Source organism: Hippocampus zosterae, chromosome 4 (genome assembly GCF_025434085.1).
Source record: "Hippocampus zosterae strain Florida chromosome 4, ASM2543408v3, whole genome shotgun sequence".
In the NCBI taxonomy this organism is placed as follows: Eukaryota; Metazoa; Chordata; class Actinopteri; order Syngnathiformes; family Syngnathidae; genus Hippocampus; species Hippocampus zosterae.
This window is the reverse complement of record NC_067454.1, coordinates 13,006,021-13,027,350: the sequence shown is the minus strand read 5'-3', so window position 1 is coordinate 13,027,350 and position 21,330 is coordinate 13,006,021. Positions and strand designations below refer to the sequence as shown.

The 21,330-nt window shown below is 43.3% G+C and overlaps 1 protein-coding gene and 1 long non-coding RNA gene across 3 annotated transcripts in view; one reads left to right on the top strand and one right to left on the bottom strand.

The window, feature by feature from the left end:
* Positions 1-453: 453 nt before the first annotated feature.
* Positions 454-21,330, bottom strand: part of elp4 (elongator acetyltransferase complex subunit 4) — a 56,692-nt gene continuing 35,815 nt past the window's right edge. The window contains exon 10 of the mRNA XM_052063524.1: positions 454-2,197. Coding sequence (XP_051919484.1) covers positions 2,078-2,197 — 120 coding nt within the window. The 3' untranslated portion in view covers positions 454-2,077. The remainder of the gene's footprint in view (positions 2,198-21,330) is intronic.
* LOC127599555 (uncharacterized) overlaps positions 18,190-21,330 on the top strand; it is a 35,447-nt gene continuing 32,306 nt past the window's right edge. For both annotated transcript variants that reach the window (XR_007962137.1, XR_007962136.1), the window contains exons 1-2: positions 18,190-18,830; positions 18,910-19,002. This is a non-coding gene — a long non-coding RNA (uncharacterized LOC127599555). The remainder of the gene's footprint in view (positions 18,831-18,909; positions 19,003-21,330) is intronic.

Below are 21,330 nucleotides of genomic sequence, written 5' to 3'. Positions count from 1 at the left end.
AAAACATTTTTTTTATGTTTTTTTTTTGGTAACCATTATAGTTTTTCTGATGCATGCATCATAGGAGTTTTGACACACAGAAGCTCAGTCAGAAAAGCAAAGTGCGATAGTGGTTCACATGCCCGCCTTTACACTTCTATGGTTTGGAGTTTGAATCGTGGGTGGAGTTTTTATGTTGGTACTACAGCTTTCTCAGATCCAGGTCTGGTTGATTCAAGACTCTAAATTGTCCTATGAACTGTTTGTATGTGCCCGGCGAGTGGCCGGCAACCAGTCCGGGATGTATCACACTTCTTGCCCAATATCAGCTGGGAATAGACTCCAGCTCACGATCAAGACAAAGGCAAGAGAAACTAATTGGATTAATGTTACTACTTTATACTCATAAAATTGTGTGTGTTTTCTAGCATCTCAAATTCAGACTTTTCTTCATTTTTTTCTGTTCTCATGATACTGACATAATACGTATTTACATTTTTTTTCAACAATGTTAAAAGAGCATTCTGTCAGACTGACTGAAGGGCCGTCAGTCCGTCACCGTTTCTGTCAGTCTTTTAGGTCGACCCACGTGGGCCTAGTCTGTCACTCGTCAGCAACAGCCATTCGACGGCAAGGATTTTCAAGTTGCACACAGGCACAGCAGAAGCCAAAACGCAGCCCACAACAACCCCCCCCACCCCCCACCCCCCAAACAACCCATACATCTACAGTGTGGTGAATGGTAAAATAAAAACAATCTGTCATTGAGATCTGTAGGACTGAAAGGTATACAACCTAGTTTTATTTATTTATTTATTCTGTATTTGGCTCTGTGTCAGGTTTGCAGCACCTTCGTGGAGAATTGTAACAGTAAGTTCATTCTTGATACTGTTTGGCTGTTATCAACGACTCGGACTGGGCTGGCCTGAAACACTGACGGCAGCTTACTGTTGGACTCACCAGTGTTATATCTATATCTTGATGTTATCCATGCTAATATGTATCCATACTAACACATTAACAAACAATTTGTTTGTTACTTCTCATCACTGCAGTCTAGGGAGTACAGTACTCTTGCTCAAAGTCAGCTGGGATAGACCTGCGACCCTAATGAGCAAAATCTGAGGAAAGATAGATGGAGTAAAAACAAAACAAAGGAATCAAACCCTCGTCCTTCTGTATACAGGCCACCATCACCGAACACGCAATTCCACCTTCCTTTCTTTAAAAATGAAGACAAATGTCAGAGCGACACTTCCAATGTGAATAACAAACGGGACTTGATGTGAGGCGCATCCAATCTGAGTATACAATGAGGAAAAGGTCAAGGCGATTCGCCATCTGGCAGAGTACGATGTTGCAGTGGTACAATGCCGACCGGAAAGAAGAATGTGGTCGTGCGTCTTAGTTTGCTTTACTTGAGGTGTATGTTTGGCAAAAACAGGAGGTCCAGGACAAGATGAGAATAAAGTCAAATTATGGGGGAAAAGGGTATTTTAAATGGTTCAGTTATGAAATTTTGTGCTGAAATGAGATGTGGCAAAAAGGTGTACTTTTACAAGAATAAAACCATAATTTAAAAAGTCGGAACCAACATTTGCAATTTGATGAGAATGGAGACAGTAAAAAAAAAAAAGTCATAGTGACGTTAAATTATAAAACGCAATTTGTATTTTTTAACCACTGATATGATTTCTTGGCAGCTTCAACTGGATTGTTTCATAATTGTTGGGATGAAAATGTTGACCCCACGTGGTGGGTCAAATTAATAACCCATTGTTACACAAACCTTGTTACCAATTTGGGTTTCTTTTGACCCAGCAAGTTTTAAGAGTTTAGTGAGAGAGATTGATTCCCATTAACAGGCGCGTATTGGATGTTGGCTTTTATTGTCAATATACACACACAAAACAAAAATATAAAATGAAATGAAACACGTCCAAATGAAAGGAGGTAATTGTGGCGTTCTTGGCTGACTGCAGGGACAACTGGCAGATTTCGAACAGCTTGGCAGCAGACGTCAGGCATGATGTGGGCGGAAGAAGAGCCAGGTCACCGCAGCATTCCAGGTGTCGCTTGCCGAGTAGCCATTCCAGCTCTAGAAATCCAGGTGCTTGTTGCCAGAGCCACAGGCAGAAGCCAATGCGGCTGCTCCTGCCGCTTCCGCCCTGCTCACACGACTCACCGTCTCAGACAAGTCTGGAGGCAAATGTAGTCGCTAGAAAAATGAGAGTGGGAGGGAAGGGGGGGGGGGAGAAAGACGTGGAAGACGTAAGGGCAGATTATTAGATCAGCTGGCAAAAAAAGTGGATCATCATACAGTAGATGTAACCTTCAGTGATGTTTATTCACAGAGAGCCGTGTTGCGTTGAAATTGCATTAAATGCTTCAGCACTCTGCGCAGAGCTGCCAGCGTGGAGTAAACCGGCTAGCGTGTTGCTAAATGCTTCACTGAGATTCAGGTCTGTTACGTTTCAGGGAATACATGTGCGTGCGAAGAGAGAGAGAGAGAGAGAGAGAGAGAGAGAGAGAGAGAGAGAGAGAGAGAGAGAGAGAGAGAGAGAGAGAGAGAGAGAGAGAGAGAGAGAGAGAGAGAGACGGGGGTGGGGAGAGAGTGTTGTCTTTCTATGGACCTCCTCATAATTCCAATGACAATCAACTACCATATGTACATTTAAATGACATCTTTTGGAGGGAATGTTTCAACCTCAAAGGAAGGCTTCATTAAGTTTACATGTGTGGCTTGACTGGATAGTAATTCATTATGGTTCATTATGGTTCAATGATTTTGTTTACGATGATACTAATGCAGCGTGTTATACCAGAGACAAATTCCTTGTGTGTTCTGCATACTTGGCCAATAAAGATGATTCTGATTCTGATTCTGATTATCTTATTTCACTTTTATGATGAGATTTTCACCACACAGACATATCCATGTTGGGTCCAAGGAGACGTAACATATGCAAACTCACTGCTAGACATACTTTGGACTAACAGGGGGACACGAAGAAAAAACAATGCCTAAATGCATCGCAAACATTTCCAAACGACCAGAAACACCAAATAAGCACACTGGCATGTTATGCAACAATTTTTACACAAAGAGTATTTCCGCAGGTTTTGTCAAGCCCACGTTGCGCACAAGGACAGGCAGGCATGCACCCATGTGAAGTGAAAATTTCGTCGAAGTGGAGTCATTTACAATTAGACACGGGACACGCAACGCAGGTGACATTAAAAACCAATACCGTGCCAAGTATTTTCAACAAGCACAGGATGGAGATGAGCTCAATTGCCCAAGGAAAGATGTGTTCCACCTCGCAAACCTCCGCCACTCCCGGTGAAGGCGGCGGCATGTTGGTCATGATGTCCAAAATGCGAGCGGAGTCCATGCTCGGAAATCATCACTGAGAGACCAGACCAAAGCTGCATTCAGTTTATCATGCGGGCAAAGATACTGTGTTAATTCCAGCATTATCCATGTGTATGTAGCTTGTGAATGAGCACCATCTCTGCTCTATTTTCCAGGTCTTCTTGTTCTCCAAAGTGTACAGTTTTTAAAGTGATTAACTTCTTTATAGCTGCAAATGGCATAAATATCTCATGTATGCCTATTCATGAGCAGTTTGATAGAAAGGGAATTCAACCAGATGAAAGCTGTTTTAACTTTAACATATTTATATGTTGCTAACGAGAAATGCTGCGGGTATTGGGGAAGTCAAAGGTGATCAGAGGTTATAATTGGCTCCAAGTCACATTTAAGGGACAGTTTAAACTCTGCAAGCCCATTTTAGATTCACGTTTCCATTCATAACTTCTGTTTCCATTCAGGTCATTTGCCCTTAAATGCTTCAACCCATGGTTAATCAACAACCAATGATTCCTCACAACGGGCACAAATCTTAATGAACAATTCACTGATTATTTAGGCTCAAATGTATGATTTTGGAAAATACCTCACGCATCCATTTTTTACAAAGCAACATTGGCAACTAGCAACTGCGTTTTCTGTCATTTTGCAAGTATGCAAGAAAGTGGACTGAACTATTCTTGAGAATAAAGGCTTCCACCGTTTACCCTGAAAGAACAGCAGTCATGTCCGTAAGTAGGGCATGTGAGCTGATTGTGTCTGTAACACAAATGACCAACCGAGTCTTTCGGCCTGAGTTACTGGTTTCACAGAAAAGCTTATCTGCGGAGCAGCCCTGTGCCAACTCAAAGCACAAAGACGCTAAGAGGTTAACGAGGGCCGCTCGTGCAAAGCTCCCTAAGACCAACACGCTAACTGCGATCAAACTTAAGCAGGGCTTCGCTACGCTCCCTTCAGGGTTTCGTCAGAAAAGCCGCCCATGGCACTCCAAAGAACAAAGTCTTGAAGAGGCTCTGAGAGTGGGAGAAGGAGGTGAAGTGCCTCCAGAGTCGAGTGTGCGCAGGACAATGTCGGGCTGCGTGTTGCTTGAGCACCTCTGACGGTATCAGAATGAAGGCATTTTGGGCACAAGAGGAGCTAAAGCCTGTAATTTGCCCCTGAAAGAATCTGCCAGGACATTTGAAACCTCCTGGTCAAAGGCTGCGTCTTGCCCCCCTGGTTGTCCCCCTCTAGTTCACTCCTCTAAGGCTTCCCTGCCCGCTGTATGCTCAACCCCTCCAGACATGCAGCTTTAGGAGAGCCCTTCCACTCCCACAGATACTTATCTCTTTCCTAATGAGTAGGTGTTTTGGTACAGGCTTTAACGGCGTCATTACTAAGAGATAATTCGGCACGACGCAACACTCGTCATTGCTCGAGGGTAGACCGCTTCCTTCTTTTGCCATGTGTTGTTTTTGCAGGAATCCGGAGAGTCTAAATTGCAGAAAACGTTTGCTGTGATGTTCGGGGTCTGATGTGGTGGACGTTTCCCTCCTGCTACTGTGGCCAACAGATCATTGGGGCATCAAACTCAAGAGGTCTCCTTTCTGTGAACTCAAAATCTTTTGTGAGATGAAACAGGAGGAGGACTGGTCTGAATGCTTCGTGGCAGGTGAATACTGGGACACGGCGAAGGACCTATAATTTTATGTTGGACGGTTAGGTAAGGTTCCATGGGAAGGATGGGAGATTCCATCTGGGTAGACAGATGAGATTTCTTTGGAATGGTGTGCAGGCGGGACAGGAATGGCTGCGTTGCGACGTCAAAATGTCGGTTGGGTCAGGTTAGGTGGATACTTGATTGAAATTGCGGATATACTGTCATATCTGATCTCAGCATGAAGCATTTTGGTTTTCTTCGTTTTTGTCTGGGCCAACGCTAAAGCAGGGCACAGGGATCTATTCCTTCACCCACAAAACTCCATTTTTATTTATTTGATTTGATTGAGTTGTTGCTGCTTTAGAGTGCCTTGTTGTCAGCTGTGACTGCACAGAAAGACAAACGAGTGAGAAGGGGGGAAAATAAAGTCTGAGACATTAGCTAGCGCGTGGACAGGGGCTTCGTCTTGGTGTGTCTGCTTTAGCGTGCACTGTTGAAAATTCATAGAGTTGATGGTTTTTCTTTATTCAAATTTGGCAGGGCTATTACAAACATTTTTTCTTTGTGGTGTGAAAATAGAAAGACATTTATTTTTACTTTACAGGGATTTTAAAATGGATACCCTGAAAATATTTTCAGCACTGAAAAGCTTTGGTGAGGAGAATTGGCAAACTGAAAGGATGACGAATGGGTCGAATCTTTCAACTCAAACTGAGAGCTCCTTTCTGCAGACACCCGTGCAAACTCGCATACCGGACTTGAGGGGGGCCTCCAGACGTTCCGCTTCCATCCCTGCCAAACTTCACCTGCGTAACCTTTTGTGTCGTTAGCTCAGTCAAGTGTAATTGAAAAAGAAAAACAATGCATTGATCAAGCCTGGACTCAGTACTGCTTAGTGCAGTGCAGCGGAAACATGCTACTGAGCAGGGGATGGAGGAAAATCAATCACATATACCTCATCCTCAGAGGGCGTTAAAAAAAAAAGAGGAAGATCACACCGTTGTCTGGCTGTCACGCACCCACAGCCCTGGCTTGGCTGAGTGTGCTTGGCTCAGGGCTGTGTGGGCACACTGAGCATGTGCAGAGCGAAGGTCAAAGCAATCCAGAAGTTCAGATCAGCTCTTCTGACCTCCGAGTTCAGGGGCACATGAGAACAATCAATGCTAACGCTAAAGTTGGAGGGAAGAGCAGACAAAAGCAATCAATCGGTTGCGCATATTGGGGGGAAAGCTTGTTGGGAAGGCTAGTTGTTGTCTGTCATCGATGCATCAAGGAGAGCGCGCTCAGGCTCATACAGAAATAATATACTCGATCTTCAGAGAGGTTGCAATAAACTGAATTCGACAAGTGATAAACCGAGTCTGGGCATCTCTATCCGACACCAAATGAACAGAGGCTAGTGGAGGACCTAAGACACACAGTATGGGAGGCTCAAAGACTGCTTCCCAATGACCTGCACACTCCATGGTGTAAACAAGGACATCCGGAAAACTCCCATAGGCACCGTGGGGTGTATGTATGAGCGAAGTCTTTCCCGGCTGCCTGGCAACCTTCATGAGGTTGTAGAAAGAGGGAAAGAAAGTGAGAGGGCAGGGAGGGTTGCTGGATGAGAGCGGATGGCGGGAAATTACACCATTGGCTGTGGCGCAGGAGGAGGGGGGGGGGGGGGGATGCCGATATGAACACGAGAGCCGTCGTGCTAGTGCGGCTACTCGTCTTGTATGACAGAGCGTCCTCCCTGGTGGTGAGCGGCGGTAAAGGTTTGCGGCTCAGCACCGTTCCGCAGCCAGAGGGCCTGGGAGGGCGCGTTGGCGGCAGGCGGAGAGGTGACAAAGCTCCAAACGAGCACTAAGCACTTGAAATGAGCCCTCGGGGCCAGCCCACAGACTGGCTTTGCCTAAGAGGGTTACTAATATCACCCCACAATGGGCAATTCCATTCGGCTTACCTATCACCCCAAAGACCCTCTTCTTAAAAGAATATGGCGTTACATGCTGCTTGTCATTCCTCACCGACATACATCGCGGTAAATGTTAGCGGAGATTAAATCACTGTTGAATGGTTCAGAAAAGGCATAACAATCACAGTTGAGGTTTTTCCTCGCTTCCCTCATGATCATCGCTTTACTCTGCAAGTGTGCATGCATTATGTTGTGGGACTTTTTTCTCTTTTTTGCAGCAGCAGCAGCAGTAGTTTAACAACGACACACAAAAGAGCGGCATCAAAGGCATTCCACCAGTGGTAACAGCTTGCTAATGACCCGAGCATTAGGTGCTAATTTTTAACGAGTCATTTATTCCATAGTGTTTTAGCCAGACTTTCAAATGGCCCATGTCACTGTACAGCTTAAAACTATGGGAAACCCAACACCTAGCAGGGAACACATGACGACCGGTCTGGCGGTTGAAATCAGATTACTGGATCATGCTCATGGAAGTGACACGATATTGACCATAAACGCCTACTTAGTGTGACCACTAACGTTGCCATTTGGTCAGGATACAAGCGCTTGAATAATTAAGCCAGTAAGCCAGAATGACAAACGACTGAAATTCAACAATGTGTCCTGTGAAGATGAAGTTAAAAAAAAAAAAAAAATTGAAACGCATAGACAACTAACCAATCACGTCATCAGCTGACCATCCAACTACTTCTGTAAAATAGAGTTCGCATAAGTAGAAAATAGTGGTCGGACATTTCACAGTTGACACTGGGGAAACTTTCCCAGAGTTGCCGTTCCATCTGCTGACTAAATCACCTCCCAGTGCCATAATCCCTCACAGCGATAAAATTACACCCTATTGTGTGGGAAAACCATTTGCTGGATCTATAGGAACAAGCGTTAACTTTAACCCAGCAAAACCCTCCATAATGAGGTGATGTGCTTTTCAATTTGACAAGCACAGCATCATCCCATTTTCGTCGGCCGTTCCACGGAAGACTTCCGCTCCCTTGACAGAAAAAGAAAAATGCAGCAAGAGCCTCAGTTTAAATCCTGTCACTTGGGTAATTCAAGCCCACCTGGAGCAAACAAAGCGCTTGAACTTCCTCTTCTTTGGCGAAAACAAAGAGTGCAACATGAACCCCGGCCAAGCATCAGGAATAACCTGTTGATCCAGTGTGTTCGTCTTTTCCCGATGGTTCAATCAACTTGTAGAACTAATTCGTTCTCCTCATTCTCACACTTATTAATATGGATCTGATATCAATACCCTCTGATTACCTAACAAAGGATGCTTCTTCGCCTGGAAAGCTGATGATTTTCAATCAGTTCTTGTCAATCGCACAAAACGACTTGGGGTGTCAGGAATGAATGAAGCGATGGCTTCTTGGATAACCGAAACCGGCTCATCTTATCATCTTATAAAAACAGTCAAGAGTGACACCACATGGGCAAGAAACATCTTTTGCTTTGTGGTTAATTGATCTGACAGGAGGATAAGAAAGCATTTGGACATTAATTACATTGCCAAACACTGAAAGAATGTGAAGTGACTAATAACATTTCATTTCAAGTCAACATGTCCAAACAGGAATTTGACTGGCTGAGAATACTTCATGTTTATTCTATCTTATTTTTTTTCCTTAATGGAATGTTTATTGCGGTTCTTTTGGGTACGTGGCTGGCCCACCGTTTACCCTTCACGCTTCACAGACTGATGTAAAACAGCATTTGATAGCATGTGCCATGTTAGTAAACATGACATGCATGGTAATCAGTTAGCTCTGCAGCGCTTCTGAATGAGCAAACGGACAAACAAGGGGCCAAAGTGTAAGTGCGCTGTAACGCAACAACTTGACTTGTTATCTCCGTCGTCATCATCTTCAACCGAGGTCCTCCGGGGGCCTCTCCTTGGGCCTGTCAAGGCCTTTGACAGAGAGCGCTGCGTGGGGCCATTTGGTCTCTTTTCAGATCTGTTTTGTTTCTCTTCGCAGGCCTGTGTCGGTATGGACTGTGGGCGTTGTAGGTTGACGGCCACGCAGGGGGTGGGGGTGACGGGGGCACGTTGACCCGAGCGGTGATGGGTTGCAAGAGGGGGGTTTGGTTGGTGTTATGGACTTGGGCACAGCCAGGGAGTGCTGGTCCACCCCTGGGGTGACATGCCGCCCAGGGAGAAAGGGAGCGGGATAGAGGGCGAAGAGTACAAACATGTCTAAGTGCTGCCTTCACTACACATAGGCCCATAGCAAAGAGAGCGGCTGCATGGGTTATGACAGCGATATCTGGGGGACCTCTTGCGCCCTCGAACACACATTTCACCCCTCAAACGATGAACGTCCTCAGGTTAGAGCATCACTGACACGTGGTGGGAGCAGGTTTTCGAGTGCCATACAAATGTCCTGCTCTTATTGTGAAAGCGCTATATAAATCAGCATGTATTGTAGTGTTGTATAAGCACGCTCACACAAAAAGCTAGCAGACTCAGTCTTGAGATTGCATTATTTTGCACAAAGCTTCAAGTGGCATTCGGACTGCAGAAGTAATGTAGTAGTGAGTCACTCACTTTCATAGAGACACGTTTGATTGAGCAAGGAATGTGGGATAAAATGCTATTGCTTGAAAATCTGTTCCTGAATTGGACTCCGTGAAAGCAGCAGTAGTGAACGACAAGTGATGCCAGTAACACATTACTGACCAATGACCAAAATTACTCAAGTATGACTGTTGATTTTGGTGTTGAGTAATCGAATGAGTTGCATTTTCAAGACCAACAATCACATTTCAAGTTACTTATCAAATAGCTGTGCATAACTGGATTATGACATTAGTGTGTCTCAAGGATGACAAATGGGCAGTTTAGCTTGTGTTATCAAGCTTCAAAAAAACACAACATCATATTTGAAGAAATCTGTGGATTCGCAGCATGGTACATAAAAAAAGTGTAGTTTGTTGGCGAATCAGCTATCAACTGTGGTGTGGGTCACCTTTCATTGTTTCATTTGTACTTGGCGAGACTGATCATAATGAGAACTTTTCACACACCACAAGAAAACATTGTCATTTTCAAAAACTACCATTTTGATATCCGTTTTCAAATGATGACATTCATAGGGTCATCAATCTAACAAATGGCCAAAAGGTATAAAAATTGAAGATAAATCCTAATCATAAGAATATACAGTGCAACCCCGCTATGCGACCACCTCATTTAAACGACCACCTTAAAAATACGACCGGTTTTGTACAGTCCCAAATAGAACGCCTATGTATTGTATTGTATTGAAACCCTAGAAATGAGACCACCCCGGAACTCAGAATTGCGACCGCGATATCCGGTCCCGAGGAAGCTATCGCCTCATAATTACGAGCAGGAGTGAAAATGGCAGCAAGCAAGAAGAGAGTTGATTTGATCCTACAACAGAAAATAGAAGTTATTCGAGCCAGTGAGCAGCCAGGATCGAGCCAGCGAACATTAGCTGAGCGGTTTGGAGTTGGAAAAACTCAAATCCAAACCATTTTGAAAAAGAAACGGGAGCTCCTTGACGCATACCAAGCGAACGCTAGCTCTTCGAGAAAGCGCCTGTGCTACCCAAGCGACTACGACGACGTGGACGAGCTAACTTGGCGATGGTTTCAAAAAGCGCGCAGCCAGAATATCCCTATCAGCGGACAGATGATCCAGGAACAGGCACGAGAATACGCAAAGGAGCTTGAAAAGGACGAAGCCTTTAAAGCGTCCAACGGTTGGCTGGATCGTTTCAAACGAAGGCACAACATTGGATGCGCTAAGCTAACAGGAGAGCGAGCCAGCGTAGATCCTGAGACAGTCCATGCTTGGAAACAGCGGCTACCTCAACTCACAAGAGGGTATGATCCCTGTGACATCTATAATATGGATGAAACAGGCCTTTTCTATCGAGCTCTACCTGATAAATCACTTGTTATCAAGGGTAGTGATTGTGCTGGTGGAAAGAAAGCTAAAGCAGAACCGTTGATCAAAAGCTACACGGAAGCAATGAAATGGGCCGGGGAATTGAAGCAGTTTGCTATTGCCAACAGTCTAGACTCCATCCTTTGCAACATTATGTCTGTAGAGTCTGGACTGCAAGAGGCTGCTTTGAAACACAATAGCAACAAACGACAATCTACTTTGGATAGTTACTTCCTCTAAGAACCATAGTTTGTAGCTGTAGTTTTTTTTCTCTTGCCTTATACATACAGTACTGTACATAGACTATTCAAATGCTTAAATTTCTTTTGTGTACAATAAAGTTGCATGTACATTCCATCATTTATTACTCATTGTGTGTACATGACGCTACAGTATATTGTTGCATGTGAGCCACATTACTTCTGCATTATCATTACTGCATGCCACTTCAGAAATCAGACCACCCCGAAAATAAGACCACCTTGAGCAGTAACATAGGTGGTCTTATTTCTGAGGTTGCACTGTATCATATCGATTGCTTGAACAACTAAAAAAAAAAAAAAGAATGCATTTGATATGGAATGCCAGACCAGCAGATCTTTGTAGAAATAGCCTCCCATTAGTCCCCCAAAATAAAAGTCCAGAGAAATACTTTGGACCTTTTGTCATGTAATATTGATGCTTACTTCTGTGTTGCTCTGAGTAAACAAGTATACGCAGCAATTGTACACAAACAGACACCCGCCTGCAGTGCAAACATTTGAAAAGTGACTAATACACACAAACAGAGCCTAATTTTACTTGACTTTGTCTTATGAAAGGAAAACTAAATGAGATACAGGAGACCAAGTGGTTTAACAGTGGTTATTTTGTGACAGAAATTATTATTATTATTATTTTTTTATAATCACACCCACTAATACTTCATGTGTGACAGAAATGTCACTTTCACCCTAATTGTGTGGCAATCTGATCTCTTCGCGACACAGTTGTGGAAGATGATGTGTCGATGTGCTTGTCATACCTTTGGTGTCTTTGTAAGAGTCCACATGCGTGAGTGTGTGTATGTTTGCGAGCATCCGTGTCTGTTAAGTCTGTCCCGATGAATAAAGGGGGGTGGGTATAATCCATCACCAGTTGATAGCGCTCACAAAAAAAAAAAGGAGCCCTTTTTGATGAGAGGACAGCCCTTGTGCGGACAAAGACCACCATACTGGGGACTTCATAGGACCCAGCTGAAAAGGTGTTGCCCAGAGTAACCCCATTCACATTAACAGGCATGCTGGCCAAAGCCAGTCATTACTGCTGACTTGGACCAGCCGGGCCACACATAGACCAGCCTAGAGCCTCTAAGGCCATTCACCGCACATCAGTCGACAGGCAAACAGCCTGAACTCTGCCACTGGGAAGTATCTAGAATTTTGACCCTTCTATTGCGGTGTCTGTCTTGAGATTTCTATTCAAAGGACCAAAAAAATGGCTTGATGAGAATATTAATTGACATTCTCGCAATATATAAGTAAATATAAGCATGCCCATCTGAAATTAATTCAAAGACTCACACCTTTGCCAAGCTTATATAATAATATAAGGAGGTAAAAACAATATTCATCTATTAAGCATTTGTGGTTTTATTTCTGTGACGTTTGCATACTTCCAAGAATCTGTCAAGTGAATTCAGAGATTTGTTTCTGAATACCTGATATAAGTTTGAAGATAATTTGTGGTGAATGTGTGCAAAAAATGCTTCTTCCCACATTTACAGAACAGCTCGATGTCATGATTTCAATTCCCAAGCGAGGAGATGACGCTGCGGATGAACCCATTGCTTGTCCACAGGCCGAGAAAGGCCCAGAAGCCAGTCATTTTTTGAGCTAGTTGGTGGCTTGTGATTCTCGTTGCTGCGTGGAAGGCGCAGCATGAAGCCGATGGGTTGCATATCAGCGACCGGTCACTTTAAACAGACATTTCTATATAGGAAAGATGATTTGCAAAAAATAAATAAATAAAATAATTCATTCATGCATTCATTGGACATGCACAAATCATTTGAGAGCAGAGCAAAAGGCTTGCTGATTATACTTGCTCATTTGTCACCATCAATAAAATTTGGCAGGGTTTTTAAAACACACTTCTACGTCATGTCCAATTCAATACACATATAGCTTATCTGTATTTTCACTTTACAGGGACTTTTAAAGGAAAATACAAAGTTAATACTAAACATTGAAGGAGCAATTATTGAGATTTTTAACCCATTTTAACACTTGCAAACGGTCTCAATGTGGTCATAAAATATGTATTCCCATCCACTAACTGTCACTTTTTGTGCTACTTTGAAACAACAGTCACCTCGTTCTCAGTGCGGATATGCTCTGTGCGGACCTAGACTGGAATCGCCTGGGGCTGCAATGCTTTGTTCCACTAATCCACTGAACTTTTAAAGCACTCTGGAAAACCCGGATTTGACCCAGCCGCTGTCTCCTCTGTGATACAAATTTACATCAACATCAAGGAGCATGTCAAAACAGTAATAACAGGCACAAAACTCGAAATGTGCCTACATGGTAAAACTCTTCCAGCAAGGTGCTAAACAAAGAAAAAATGATTTAAAAGCCACCTCAAAAATTCCTTGGGGGTGCTACAGATTGCTGTTTTATTTCAGGAGGAGCTAGTGCACCAAGAGCAACCTATAGCAAAGAGAAGCATCTTGAGTTGAATTTAACGAGCATTGGGAGTGAGTGCCATAAATACAGCCATCTTTGCAGTGTGGCGCCCGTCCCTCTGTTGTTTGATTGGTAACCAACTCCTGCCATCGCTGGCAGTGGATGCCAGGTGTACTCCACAGAGGACAGCTGGCTCCAGACAAGGAGAGACATCAAACATGTAACAAATCGTTTCTAAATGTTGCACTGTGGTGTCAAGTTCTTCTTCCTTCTTGAAGCGGTTCTTTCCTTTGGAATAACCATCACAAAAAAAGCCCCAACAGACCAAAGACAACTGCAGTCAGATACGATTTTCTTATGTTATGTTGAAATGTCATGGGACACAGAATTTAAGAGGCATTTTTCCTGGCCTTGGGGGTGTTTGACTGCAAGGGTTCCAGTTAATAGCAAACTATGAAGAATTACTACTTACTACCAACCTAAATTCTCACAGCAATACTCATTTGACAAACCAGTGAACTTTGTCTTCTGTTTTTTTTGCTCCTCTTCCCTGGCTCTTTTCACCACACCACCAGCTCTGCTAACATATCCAGTAGTTTGACCCTGTGGGCAGGTGGTTGTGTAATTTTAGCCACAACTAGGTGAGGTGCTTCCTGGGTAGACTATTGGCTAAGCCACCTTTAGGGTGTTCGGGGGTGTCAGAGGTAATGAGACATCACCTCGGCCAGCCTGTCAAAAAATTCACCATCTTCCATTTTCTACACCACCCCAAGCTTTTTGATACACCGGGGGTGATGGGGATTTTTGTTTGGTGTTTTATTATTATTATTCTTATTTAGCCTGCAACGTATCAGCCAGCCGCTAACCTAGAGCACTGGCTGAGTGTTAATTGTTACGCATTATTAAACCCATTACAAAGTGAGCCAGGGCCTGGGGAGCACAGAAGCTAAAGTTAAAAATGAAGGGAGACAGTGCTAAAATACCCTCTGTGGAAAATAACCTCTATAAGAGATGACACCTCACTTCATACATTGTTTGTATTTTAAAAATATACAAAAACAATAATAAAGAACTGAATTAATTTAAGAAATTGGATCATGAAAAACAAAAGCAGTTCCATTTACACGGATGAAATACCGAAATCCCCATCGGACGATTTGTTCTGCTTCTCAAAGAGAAACATCTGAGAGGACATATTGGATATATTAGAATACACCAATAAACAGCTTGTCATCTCTTTAAGAAATAAACAGCAATACAGTTTGAACAGTGTGTGTTATCGTGCTCTAAAAATTCCAAAGGCATTTGATATTGCTTTGGCTCAACCTAAGATCCAGGAGAGTGAGTTTAATTGGCTTTTTAAAGTTCTATTATTATTATTGTTACCTATCTTTTATAGCCACACTGGTTGTTATTTTGCTGTACTGATATTTGAAGTGTGTGATATTGTTTGAAAAGAGTTACATGTCGGCTTCCTGCCAAAAGTAAATTGCTAGCCAATATATCTACTAAATAGATGCTGCGCTGCATTGTATTGTCTAAGATAGTTACACTTGTTCCATTTTGTACTTGGAACACCTCAGTACCGAACTGAAAAATATGAATATGTGTTAACTTGTTATTCACTTCCCAATGATGGGAAGCAATGACTAGAGGATAAGGGATAGCCGAGAGTCTTCTTGAGTCTGCCCGAGTTGGGCGTTTTGCTGGGAAATGGGCGGCCTGCCAGATTGGGGCCAAGTCAGAATGGTCAGGGGATTACAGTTCTGCCGTGCTCACCGCAGGGGGTGCGGAGTGGGCCTCAATTACCCTGGAGCGGCGTGTTTGATTTCACCCGGCACTTTTAGGCACAGACCAAAAGCTGAATAATGCGCCATTAGCAACTCAAAATCCTGAGCTAAAATGAGTCCACTTACGTTGTCGCATACAGTAATTGTATGTCCATCAAAGACTGGAATGGAAGGTCGTCAGCAATTACCCCGATAACAACACAACAACTGATGCGTAATATTAGCTCACAAACACCTTTAAGTACAAACTTGAATTCACAGTTTCTTCGAGATGATGTGATGGTAGAGCTGTTTGTATTTACAAATGTAGATGGAGGGAGGGAGAGAGCGAGAGAGAGGGAGGGAGCAGAGAGTGAGAAGGAGAGCCCCCTGCTCTGGCTACAGTTGGTGCTGTGCAATTGAATTTTACAGGATATGAGGCAGCAAATGGCATGTAAAGGCTGAAGCATCAGACGGTTGCAGACACACGTGCCAGACAGATAAGGGAGGTATAAGTCAAATCATTAGGTAACTCTGCAGGACATCCGGGCCACTTTTGGAGGTTGGCAGTGAGCTGGGAGAGCCAAAGGTCCCGTTGAGCTCCATTGAACACACACTCAGCCTCACATACAAACATTAGTGTTAAAAAAAAAATTACAAAAACACAAGCAAACAACTGGGTGCACTCCAATGCTTGGATACGCAAGCACGCACGCACGCGCGCGCGCGCGCGCGCGCGCGCACACACACACACACACACACAGGATCATGATTGAGGTATATCCCAAGCGATTGTGTTTGTCCACCTGGGTATGAAAAAGCCACTCTGGCTTGTGCAAAGGAGACGGTGCAGTTCAAGCCAGAGCGCAGCTCAGCTAAGGAGGGGAGCAGCCAAGTGTGGATGCACCTCATTACCTCACTCATCCACACACCAATTACCCCTAAATAAATACACCCAGCCCACAGGCGGCAACAATGACGTCCGCCCTGTAAAGGAAGAAAGGAAGCCGTTCAGTAAGCATTTGCACGCACAGAAAAGTGCTGCTGGAAAATGATGGGGGGGGGGGGGGGAAGTACAGAGAAAAGAGACATAAAGAAGAACATGCTTGGGGGCTCGGAATCCTTTTTAGGACCTCAAAGACATGACAGAGGAAGAGAAAGAAAGAAAAAAAGCAGCAAGCGATCACAATGAAGTGATTCAGAAAATAATAATTTCTTGCTAAATTTCACCCGACACATTGTTGTGGCGAGGGAGCTTAATTGTTTCAACGCACGCAGCCATGACACGACTCTGTCGCAAAACAAAACAAAGATGCTACGCAACACAGACTGCTTGGTGTAAATATACTACAACTTCAACCCAAAGCCAAAGACCCTAAGAAAGGAAAACAACAACATGGCTGTAAAAGAGTCCAAACAATATAAAATCGGACTTCAGCCATTCTGGTACCAAAGTACAAAGGTGAACGAAGGATGCGCAAAAAGTGTGTGTGTGTGTGTGTGGTGGAGAAGGAAGACAGATGTGTTTTTGGGAAAGCAGGAAAGCCAAGAGTTTCGTTATCGCTCTCCTCTTCCACCTCCCTCCATGTGGGATTCTTCTGCATGACTGCCTCGGTCATACCTGGGGGACAAAATGCTCCCTCTCCCTCTCTCTCATTCTCTCATTCTCTGACCGTCTCTCGCTCGCTGCCCCACTTTTCTTCCCGCAATGCATGTGCCATGACCGGCACAGTCAAGTCTAAACCAATGGTGAGCCAACCGTTTTTAAGGAGTGGTAGGTAACGAGAAAACGGAAATAAGAACCAGAGGAACTTCCTTAACCAGTCAGAGATTTTTCATGTTGAATTTAAATCTCTTTCTGAGACCTGGATGAACCTTGTTTGGACATAACGCTGGGTAGACAATTTCATTGAAATTGGATTAAATTAGGCAAAGACATTCTCTAAGAGATTTTTTTTTCTTTAAAAAGGGAAATACAGGAATGCCTTTGACTGGACTTAACACATAACAAAAGGGCACAAACATGCTAATCAAGAATATTGATAGTTAAGAGTATTAAAACCCTTTAAGCAATGAGCATTTGACCACAAATTGTGCAGCAGCATATTTAGACAGACAATATAACAATATTCACAGGCAAAAATAACTCTTCTTGGTGTGTGCGTGTGTTTCTATTATAGTGCCTCCGTAGTGGCCAAGGTGCATAAACTAGAAGGCGCACAAACGATGGAACAGATTAATTACATTTCCAATCATTTGAATGAGAAAAGATAATTTGAGTTTCAAGTTTTGCGTTACAATCATAGTCACAAATTGTAAGTAAAGGCACCACTGTAATGATTTCACGATTAAAATAATGACTTCATCACGAAGTGGAATGACATCAAAATTGAAATAAACCATTAGAATGATTAATAGTCTCCATAATTAAGATGAATCAATCTTAAAAGTACGTAACCTTAATTTTCAGGACAACACGTCTAACAAGTAGTACGGATATCATCAGCAAAAATCAGAGGCGTAATCTTGTGAGTGTGATTTGCTTTTTCGTTAGCTTGTTATGCATTTTTTGCTCCTTCTTTCACCGAGATGCGTGATGACAGTACACCACCTGCTACATCTTTGCTGAGTGTCAAAGTCTTGACTTTGTGTTTTTCTTTGTGTTTAATATTAATATGACAGCTGAAATGAATAACCAAATAATGCAAATAACTTGATTGGATAAAAGGTAACAAAATCTTATACATAACAATAATTGGTTAAACACAAATCAGTTAAGACTTGATTTAATAATAAACTTGACATCAATGAAAAATACATTTTAATTGATTATTCAATTCATTGAGAGGAATTGGCAAAAAAAAAATCAACAGCTGCAGTTTTACCGTTCCTGCAGAGTTAAGCGGTGTTATGACTTGAATTGATTTCCATTATTCCATACAGTTTAGTAAACTAAAGTCAGATTGTTCTCAACATGGATTTGGGCGGTGTTAACCTTTCACATGAAAACAAGTCCCCTAATTGTAATGATATAGATCCAGCATTCTACTCCAAAAAATTATTCGTTAACATAGAACATGAATGGCTGATATGTTGTTCGCTTAGCTCAGAAATCTTGCAGATTAGTGTGTGCAAGGAATGTCCTTAAAACTACTTGTCCCCTCAGATATTTTCAAGGAGTGATCTGAATAACTCGACTATTCCAGATTCCAAAGTTTTCATGGACAGTCCAGTTCCGCTCGGGTATCAGGTTTGTGTGGTATAATAGGATTTGTACAAGAATTGTACAAGCCGTAAGTCATTAGGAAGTGGGTGCGGGTGAGTCGCTTCCTCCTCAGCCACCTGAGCAGTCAGCTGACAGGTACAGCTGCTCAGTGCAAAGGGAGTGGCTGCATTCCGGATAGGTTGTGACAGCATAACCTACGCGGCCAACGCCGGCTGATTCACCTGACCAGGGGCAGATTCCTCATTCTCCAAAACAACGTCTCGGAACGCGCCAGGTTTCCACGTCGTTGATTCAATCAACAGAAGGTGATAGATGGAAGTGAAAGGTTTATTGGGACCTGTTGCTAATTGAGCAAGGGCATGACAGGCAAATGTGCTGCCACAGGTGGGTGGAGCAGTTCTGGCATGCTATGGGAGCATTGATGGAATTCCTGCTGCTAAGGACTCAGCTGGACTGATGCAACGTAGGAATATACAGGTAGCTCCGTATAGAACATGTGGGACCATTTCATTTTTTTTAAAATGAATTGTACACGGGCTGATAAAGTGATCCCGGCAGATAGACTTAAATAAGAGTGCTCCCTGACACACACACACACACACACACACACACACACACACACACACACACACTGGGCAGTGTGTAATACATGTAAAAGTTCTCAAGGAATTGTGACAGTAAAAAAAAACAATTAAGCCCTAATAGTCTTGTAATGAAATGCTTGCGTGATCCGAGAGGCACCACATAACACCTTTGCCTGAGTGGTATGCACAAAAAACAAATATGCTCCACGATCAGGCAATCTACACGACAAACCACAACGAGGAAAACACCCAAGCTGCTTTTGTTTGGAGTCATCATGTTCAGTGAGCAAGATGTGACAAGTCAATTAGGCGGTTACACAACAAATTACCTGACTGATTCACAGGTACAAGTATGTATTACCATGTATGCTTCTTTGAAAAAAAAAGGAATTTATATGATGTAGTCAGACACGACAACAATACTCACAAGTATGTATTCTTTATCCTCTGCGACGAACAACAAACATTATTACTGCAGCTTAGCAAATCATATCCAGTAGTTGAAAAACTTCATCATTTGTATATGAATGACTGTATAAACACCCCCCCACCCTCCTTACCATGGCCAAGTCACACACACAATGAATTATTCTTCTTATGTAACTTATTCTTTTCATAATCATGCTTCCTTTAATATTTCCAATGAAAATTGCTACAGCATTTGAATTACAAAAAGACACATTGCATTTCTGCGGACACAATACATATTGGCAAACACACTTATTTCATCTGCCAAATCCCTAAATTAACACCTTTTTGGTGAGAAAGCTCCATTTGGAGCATGTCAAAGCAACACCACAGCTGGCATTCAAGGGTAAAATTAATTACTTGAGATACATGTGCTTCCTCTCAAAGTGGCAGACTTATTTGCATTCGGGAACATTCAGCAGAAGTAATCGATGCACACACAAAATACGGCCACCCAATGACCCGGACCCCCGTCTCAAAGTGGCCCACCCCTCCCCGTCTCTGCCCCCCCCCCCAAAGCCCTGGCAGCTCAGCCATGCATGGGGAAAGAAACACAGGTAGCGGGAGCAAATCAGACGGCGACAAAACACTGAAACATGAATGGGGAGAATTACAATGATGGGCTGGATGAAGGACAATGGGCCCGGCATTAAACAAACGGCAAATCCCGGGACGGGGCTGCTGGGAGTACGATACAGATTACAGGCACCTCGTCCCCTGCCTGGGGACCAGGGGAGAGGCAGAGAAAAGGACGCAATATTGCAAACTGACAGCTGACGTCTTCATATAAATGTATGAATTTACATTCCAATTAGAGGAAATTTACATCTTAATCACAGAGAGTAGTGTGTCACTCTCTCGGAGAGTGTGTCGCTACGGTAATGAGGTGGGATGCTGCTGTGCTCCCTCATCCAGACGGTGATCTGTGAGCAGACGACACCTCCCCGTTAGGATGGAGATGCGAGTGTCTCCACAATTCAGCTATATTGGCGGAGATCTGTCTTAAATACCAACACGGCGTGCGCCGGCACGCGAGGATAATGTGCCATATATGGAGTTTGAAAACCATCAAACATGCCTTAAATACAGTGTGATGAACCACGAGTGTCTCAGGCTGTCACTCAAGTGACAAGCTTTCAGGATTCGGAGGCATCCCGGTGCTCATTTCCATACTAACAATGGGCGTATCATCTTTAATGATTTGCACTTTGTTTTATGGAATTTAATATGAATGGGGAAGCCATCTGTAAAATTAGTCAAACATATCACGTTATCAGGTGCAAACAAAGGTAAAGTGAGTGGCTGCTCTGGATGGACTGTCAATGTATCAATATAACATCCATCCAGTTATCACTCAAACAACATCTATTAACATTTTGGCAGAGTGATGCGTCGGTGTTTGTCGTTCCCGGGAGGTAAGAAACAATCCAGAAAGAATGCTATGTCTGACTTCGTTCAGTTGACAAGTATGGGAATGTGTTGTGGTTTTGTTGTTCTTACAAGAAATTCTGGTTTGAGGACTCGATTCCAAAGTGGCAAGACTGAGCAACATCCTTCATGTTTGCAAGCAGAGATGGAGGGCTCGACTCATATGATTTGACATGAGTTAGACTTGAGTTGCTATCTTTGGAATTGCGATCAGCTTGCCAAAAACGTAGCGTTCTGAGTTCTTGGGCACTGTGATGTCATTTTCACTCCAGAGCAAGTGGCATCGTGAGATGGATGAAAACGGGTGGATTTTGCCACTTAATTC